This window comes from Elaeis guineensis, chromosome 11 (genome assembly GCF_000442705.2).
Source record: "Elaeis guineensis isolate ETL-2024a chromosome 11, EG11, whole genome shotgun sequence".
Lineage (NCBI taxonomy): Eukaryota > Viridiplantae > Streptophyta > Magnoliopsida > Arecales > Arecaceae > Elaeis > Elaeis guineensis.
In genome coordinates, this window is record NC_026003.2 from 105,325,271 (window position 1) to 105,333,711 (window position 8,441).

At 35.1% G+C, this 8,441-nt stretch overlaps 1 protein-coding gene across 2 annotated transcripts in view; it reads right to left on the reverse strand.

The window, feature by feature from the left end:
- Positions 1-7,681, reverse strand: part of LOC105053677 (uncharacterized) — a 55,066-nt gene extending 47,385 nt beyond the window's left edge. The window contains exons 1-6 of one of the 2 annotated variants that reach the window (XM_073246151.1): positions 7,571-7,681; positions 6,230-6,462; positions 5,374-5,406; positions 4,977-5,132; positions 4,470-4,495; positions 2,035-2,123 (exon numbers count right to left, since the gene is read on the reverse strand). In XM_073246151.1, coding sequence (XP_073102252.1) covers positions 2,035-2,123; positions 4,470-4,495; positions 4,977-5,132; positions 5,374-5,406; positions 6,230-6,461 — 536 coding nt within the window. In that variant the 5' untranslated portion in view covers position 6,462; positions 7,571-7,681. Of the gene's footprint in view, positions 1-2,034; positions 2,124-4,469; positions 4,496-4,976; positions 5,133-5,373; positions 5,455-6,229; positions 6,463-7,570 lie in introns of both variants that reach the window. The other variant, XM_073246150.1, reaches the window with a different exon arrangement.
- Positions 7,682-8,441: the final 760 nt, after the last annotated feature.

Genomic DNA, 8,441 nt, shown 5'->3' on the forward strand with positions numbered 1-8,441 from the left:
ACTACCTTCTTTATGTTTCCTTTGATTTATTGCTCATCTAGAAGCATCTCCAAAGTTATTGTGCTGATTTTGGAAGATGATCCAACACTGCAATAGAATGGAACTTAATTTCCTAGGCTAATTGAGCTATAAGAGAATGAAATAATTCACTCAAAGATCCAACAATCTTCAAGCAGATAACTGACCCTCTCATGTAGTGTGTGAACATCATAAATGTAACTGTAAGTCTTAGTAATATGTGCGTTTGGGGTGATTTGATAAACATAAATCATAAACAAACCATAAATCTAGTGGTAGTAAGTCTTTATAGTAGTTTCCCCAGTAAACAGATGGGTTCAATCTATCCTTTTCCTCCTTTCAGTAATGGATAGATGGACCAGATCAGGCTACTTTCTCTTTTTATGGACAGATTTGATCATCCAGTTGCTACAAGTCCTTCAAATAGATAGATGGACCAGATTGGTCTGTTTCATCAATTTAATAGACAAATCTGACCATCCAATGGCTGCAAAAGCCTTTCTAATAAATAAACGTGTTAGATCAGCACAACTGGTCCATATTAGTTGACAAAAGGCTTCTCTACTAAATAAACAGATCAGATTTGCCATTTTATCTTTAAGGAAGCAACAATCATCTAACAGTTCCTAAAGCCACATCAATTGATATATGGACTAGATTGGATTGTCTCATCTATTTAGTTGGACAAAGCAGAATATCCAAGATCTGCAAAAAGCAAGTTCATGATATTGCGTTTGGCAAAAGATGCATCCAAATGCAATAAGCAAGTTTGATCGTCGTGTTGAAGCAAGTATATGGCTTCTTAAAGGTAATAATCCTGAGAAGGCTCAGATGTTTTTCATCTAAAAACTTCAACAGTCACATAGATCTAGGACCCATTCTTTTCTTGTATTTGTTTCGTGTGTGAAGTTGCCTGTTGGTACATTCCTGCAAAACTTACCAATTGAACCTTAAGTTCAAGTGTACCTATAAATATAGGACCAAGGTTTATAGTTACCAGTACACTATAGATATCTGTATTCGAGGTACTTATATGGTATTGATCAGTATGCTACAATGCGGTAGCATACCAATTCATGATAATGCCTCTAAGTGCTGGGATTGCAAAGATCAGGTTACTAGAGGTATTGGCAAGGCACTGGTACAGGGATTGTAATCAGTACGATGTGGTACTTAAATCCTTGTCTAGGACCATAATCATCAATATATTCAAAAAAATTTGAAAGCTAGCAGCTAATGCAACTTTGGTTGGTTTATGATTTGCAGTTTAGTTTGGGCATTATTTTGGTCTCAAGACCATTCAGGTATGAGGAGATAGATTAGGGCAAGAGCATGTGATCTGGTCAAGGGCTTAAGGCTTTCTGCAGAAAGAAACCAAGTTGAAATCCTTATTCTAGGGTTTAGAGCTTGTACAAAAGTTGTTCAGCTGGATGCCGCGACTGATAATTGTCATCCACACCTATTGTTCATTATCAAACGGATTCATGAGGACCAAACAATCTTTATAATTTCAATACCTTTCTACAATCATTCTCTCATGACTACTAAATCCAGAATGTCTGGCACATAAGGAGAATGTTTATCAGTTGGTTAGATGATGACACATGTCCCTTGGAGGAAGTGGTGTATGATGTTGTTATCCCTCTGTTTCTTCTTATACAAAATTCTGCTATTTAAAATGTATTAGGAGATATTCACTGGTCCCTTGTAATATTAAATTTTCTGGTTTACATATAAGGTATATGATTATATCATTTGAGAAAAAGAATAACAGTGCATAAGGTCATCTTGGTAATATCCCATTTTTCCATATGCTAAGCAAAAATAGCTCTTTTGGTGATCTATAACAAATTATAAGACAACAATTGTCAATTGCAAATACTCAAAAATCCAATAATTATTGTCAATACTTATTTTGTCATTGTCAATAAAAAGCAAAACCTCAGTGATTAAGAATATAAAGAGGGAAGAGGAAAAATCAAATGCATTATTGTGATTGTGGAGATAATGTTTTACCATTTTTTAGACTGCAAATCTGGCATCCATTGACTATCACACCATGAGAGGAAGTGAATCATGCTTATGAGCTGGAGAAGAAGAAAGATCTATACAATTAAAAGTAAAACAAGGCCAAATATTCATTAAACATCCCGTACATTTTCATTCACGAGAACATAATGGCTATAAACTAACCAGCTTAAACATATATTTCACTAAATACTTCTTCAGGATTCCTAGCAAAGAAAGAAACAGTAAAACCATTACAGTTAATTTATGAAATATGCATGTTCTATGTATTGTCTTATATTAGAGTTTAATAAATTTGATGTGGCTTCTTCATTCATAGGTGGCAACATATATGATGCACATATTGGTTTTGACCCTGCTATAATAAAATGACTCATAGAATCCAACAAATCTCTTTACATTTCATAATATCAAAGCCATGGTTTTTTCACACGAATCATATCCTACATACTCCATTTGACCCATTTCCAAGCATCAGCATTCTGCCATCCTGACCTCTCTATCCCTAGTGCCAACCAGAAAGTATCTTGCACCTTCAGCTACCCAAGACTCTCAATGAGCTCCCACCAAGCACCATCCTGAGGCTTAAGCCTCAGGATGCACTAATCAATCAACCTGTGATCTGATGGCCAGCAATTGTCAGCCAATAAACTACCTTGCATTAGCAAGGATGAAGTTTCGTGCCTATCACTGGTCAGCCAATGGGACCAGCAAGCCGAGGATGCCTTTTGATTGCAAGTCCCAGCCTCAAGCTTGTCACTTGCCTCTTCTTTTTGTGCTACAAAAAATTTTAAAATTTAGCTGCTTGCTCCAGTTCCTTTTTGGTTAAACATTCATTATCAATTGTTCATTCAATTTGAATTTATTCTCATTGTCCCTTTGGTACCGGTTTTTTCTTAATATACATATTAAGTTTAGAAATCATATTCAAGTTATAGTACAATTTATAAACTTTTTTGAGATATTTATATGCCTTCCTAAACCTTGTGTCTTTAACACTTCATAAGATGCCTTATGCTATACTAATCTCCAAGTTCATAATTTTCAGTATTTTATGTAAAGCTTACAATTTTGTCTATTTCCCTATAGAGTTTTAATCCAAGAGTCCATCTTTTAAATCCCATTGCAAGGTCAAATTCCAAGCCATATAAATGGAATGAGTCTAGGCACACTAGCTGAAGCTGGATTGTACCATTTAACTTGATTTGTGCATTGCACACTCATGCCCATACTCAAGAGTAGGCCAAACCATGTTATCAAGTCAACAATCATTCCTAGTTCATGCAAAACCTATTATTGGATATCTAGCATCATGGTGAACTGGATACAGGACTGGACTCAGAGAGGTAGATCCTCATTAACTAAACTATGGATTGGTTAACCAAATTAAATGCCCCTCAAGCCTCCCCCAGCTCCCCCAAAACACAAACACAACCATTACAACAAAAGAGACATCATGGTTCCATCCCTGCATTATGGTATGGTTTCAATGCGTGTATGGTTCTGGTATCTTACCAGTATGATACAGTGCAAGAAGGGACCAGCATGGTTTGTTACTTCAGTCCATATTGAACCATATATTTAGCAAGACATGTACCAGCTATCCTATAGAGCATCATAAGTTTAATCCCAAGCTAAATAAAATAAAAAATTAAAATAATATCATTCAGCATCTTATTAAGACAAAAATGTATACATAGCCACAAGCATGACAAAAGCTAGAGGAGATTGATTGTCGTGACAACCTATGTACAGATCATCCTTTTCTAAGCTAACTAAACTGTTTAGCATGTATCTGTGGGCCTGCAAACTTATGCATCTTGGACAGATGTATCTTATGTGGGTTAAGCATTTGACATATTGCAACAAGATGCCTCCTGTTCCTGCACCCACCACCACTTTTGTTCCCATTCTATGCAACAAATTTCAGGGCTTAACAATTGGTCGAAACAATTGACAGAAAATTAAGATATTCAAATTCTGGCAGGGTGGAGAAAAGAAAAGGAAATAGAGGACCATGATAAGTTAATCTTCGCATTGAGGAGGGAGATGAAACACAAAATTAGATTATCTAGGTAGTGACTTGTCAATAATATACATAAAAGACATGTAAATGTAATAGAATATTTTTTTTTTTTGGAAAAGTGGCAACTTATCATCAATTGTAATTAAAACTATTTTCTTTGATCACTTATTGATGTTTTCTTTTGATATAATTCAAATTCTACATTAGCAATTTCAATGAAAATTCTGTAAGTGTGAAATTTGAAGAAGACAGATACAATAAATAAATATAACTGTCACAAAACAAGATTATAACTGCAATTTCAATTTCAAATTCACACATGGATGCATGCAGAAAATGTATTTGGCATCATCAGAATTTACATAAATAAGAAGCGCATGGAAGGATTACAAAATTACCCTGCACCTATGTGAGCAACTTCACCTGCAAAAGGAAAAAAGTAAAGTAGCTGTTATTTCCTGTCCTTTTTTCCCTTGGAAAATTCTTTTGGTTGTTTTTTTCCTAGCTTCATGGTGGACAGAGAACTAAAACCCATACACACACACACACACATCTTATTAATGTGCACATACAGTATTCTCAGTAAATTAGCTTCCTAGTGTCAAAAGGTGGAAAGACATGCAGAAAATTTGAAATCTTAGTTCAAGGTTTATATATTAGCAGCTCTGCATAAAGTTCAACAACTTAGCATCCTTTTGACATTATGATTTGTGATGCAAAAAAAAAAACGCTGTTTTATAATAGAAAAAATTGGCATAACAGTAATACCGTTTTGTAGATTAAATATGTACTGGAAAAAAACCTCCATCATCTAGAGAAACTACATAAACTGTTTCATGTTAAATTAGATGATACAATTGCATTCAGTAAAAAAATTGTCATGCTCGATGACTTCTTAGCATACCATATAATTGGATGAAACCTGAAGGGATGATGAATGGAGCCATCACTGACAATAGATATATAGCAACCTTTAAAGCCCAACATCTAGAATGCCATGAGTTGCGAGCTTCTTCCAGCTTCTCAGCTCTAAATGTAGTGACAAACATAAATGAGAAAAATATCTGAAAATATATGTCAAGGTTCCTAATAAATTAACTTTTCAGAAGTTTACACCCACTGAACCACTTGTTCCACAAAATGTAAGTGTGGAATTACAGCCATGAAGGACATTATTTGAAACAATTAGTATGTCATATTCTGATAATAATGATAATGAATAGCTATATGCAAGACTTTAGCTAGAAGAGAGAGGAAAAAAAAAAAAACTGGAAGCTCCATTGAATTGTATCTATTGAAGGATATGAAGCATCCTAAGCTTATACGGAGCACGCCTGCAGCATGAAAACATTCACCACCATCAATTCCACATGCTGTAATATCTGGAAAGATAATGAAAATGTGAAAGCATGATTTACATGATAATAAGCCTGCAAATCATATGGCACATCTCCTGCTCAATGTGAAATAACCAGCCTAAAAATTAAAAATGCTACTCTTCCCGGATTAATGGAACTAACTTTTTTTAATAAAATAAGGAAATGGATAATAGAGATTACAAGTACAAAGATCGTCTTTTGCCAAAAAGAAAGAAAGAAAGAAAGGTATCTAAAATACCGGTGCAAGATAAGCAACCTAAAAATTAAAAATGTTATGCTTCTAAGATTACTTGAACTAACTGTTTCTTAATAAAATAAGCAAATGGATTATAGCAAATTACAATTACAAGGATACTCTTTAGTCTTTTCTCGAAGAAAACTTAGAAAGGTATTTAATATACCAGTGATATATCTGTAAAAACATGCATTATTCATTTTCCTCTCCAAACAAAATTATTTATTCATTGAACTAGGACTGTTGTGATAGTTAAAAATGGTTCAAGAGAAGAAAATTTTAATATCATGGAAGTTTTGAGTACATTATAATTTGGTTATGGATAAGAGAATTGAAAAGGATTTGTCCGTTCCATTCTATACAGAGTTTGGAACTATTAGTCGATAAGTAACAGATCTGAGTATAAGGATCACAGTTAGAGTAATTTTCCATACTAGTTATGAAGTGCATATCAAAACTATTAACTAAAGCATGAACTTATTTAATATGTTGTCAAATGCTCAATATGAAGAGGCATACATGATGGACTGAATAACGACCTACAATGAAGAATATGGAGAAATTTGTGCCCATAGTCACGAACAAACCAAGCCCATAAGTTTGTTAGAAAGAATATAAAACCATATATGTATCGAGCCTGCAAAGATTGTTTTCTTTTGACTGAATATATTGCACTTTCTTGTCTTGCAAATATTGATCGCTCCCAACTCTGTATTTCCTCACTCCTGTCACCTTCTACCAGAATATTTTCAACAGGTTCAACAGGCTTTCTCATTCTGCAAACAAACAACACAAAAGATTAATGATATTTAATATTGGAGATTTTTTTCCAACTATCTGAGATAATCTAGACTGTTTTAGTTGGGGTCATGAGAGGACTAGAACATGGATAACAAGGGGAATTCAGTGACAACACGGGTCCAGTGGGTTATGCCTTCATAGAAGTGTCATAACCCACCTTTTTTCTTTATATAATCTTGATTCAGACTCCACCAAGCACCCATCTCTTTTTTTGATAACTAGAGTCATTGATTAAGGGCCCTCATTTTCCTTAACTTAGGGGTCACCCACAATTTAAACTTGGACAAAATAAAAATTAGGTCCATGATATATTGAATAACTCTTAACAATTTTCAAGATCAATGCAGTGGGTATGGTGACTAATAGTGCAAGTGACAGGCTGAGGTGTTGGCACAGACATAATCAAGAGAGAAAGCAAAAGCCTGAAGGGGAGGTGTAAGCGACAATGCAGATTGGACAAGATTTTCATTCCTTCCAAGAGTCTTGATGAAATTTGAGCCAAAATGAGCTCAGTCTATTAAAGGTTATTATTTCCCAAATTTTTAAAGCTTTAAAATATCTAAAAGATGCATAAGGGATTTGACATGGCTTGGATGGATAGTGCCAAAGCAAAGACCGTCTAGTAGAGGTTAATCCATAAACGGGCGATTGCATTTTATTGCAGTACAAATTCAATGATTTTAAGTCTTATTTAGTGTTCCATGTATGAAGGATCACATACAAGCAAAACCTAAACTTTTTCATCACAATGCTAATCTCTAATGCCTATCACAATTCTCAATTCTTTCCAGAAAGCAACTTGCTGATTCTTAAGCGCCACAATACTTGAAATCCCCAACCAAAAAATAAGAAAACCAATGAAGCAAGTAATTTCATTTATCCAAGAAACAACACATCAAACAAAACTCATGTTTCACCCTCAGTGTCCATTTTTTCAGGTTTAAACCAATAATAAATGATCGAATCCTCGATTCTCATCAAACTCAATTATTCCAGGAGAAAGAAAACATGCTTGTAAAACACAAAACATCAAAAAGGAGAAAAAACATGTAACTTTCTGAATTGAAAATCAAAAGAACTCACGTTGTTCGGGCTTGAATACAAGAAATCAGCGATACCAAAAGGGCAAAAACGCAGCTGCTCTTCAGCTCTTCCTCTCCCTCCCTTTGCGATCCCTTCAAATAACAGCCTTTGTCCGTGGTGGGCCCCGACAACCTTCTGCAAAATTACCGTGAGACCAAGAAGCCCACTGGATGTCAAAACAATCTGATCCGTTCTTTAGATCTCACGGACCATGAAGTCTCGTCATCGGATCAGGAGCCAAGACAAGGGGACCACCAATCGAACGGTTGTGATTTGATTAACAGAGAAAGGCAGAGGTGTAGGTGGGCCCACCCAAGACTAGTCCGGGTGTCTTCTGGAGGCAACACGTCAGTGACTGTTGGGCCGATCGCTAAGAATTTTTTCTTTTGACGTGTTGACCGAAAGAAACCTCAATTCTAATCCTTTCTTTTTGTATCCTGCACGGGAGATGGATTTGAAAACGTTGCTGGGGGTTGGTGAAGTGTTTGTGAATGTTTGCATGGAAGGAAGTTTAATTTCAAAACCATTTTGTTGTGAATGTAGCTAAAGAAGATTTGAAATTTTTAAGATGGGGATTTCGTGAGGGAAACATTAAAAGATGTTATTAGGTTGAGCACTTGGTATTTCCAGGGATTTTAGGGGCTTAGATGAACCTGGACATACTAGCTATGGTAGCGGACATTATACTAGTACATACAAGTTATGGTAGGGGATATGATATCGGTGATAGGTGTATAGATCCTCGGGTAATCCTATAAACTTGCAATATTTAGGTTGTGTTTTTACTTGTATTCTTTTTCATTTTACTATAACTTGAGTACTAATATTGGTGCGTCATAATTTCAATAACAATGATTTCCACAAAATATTT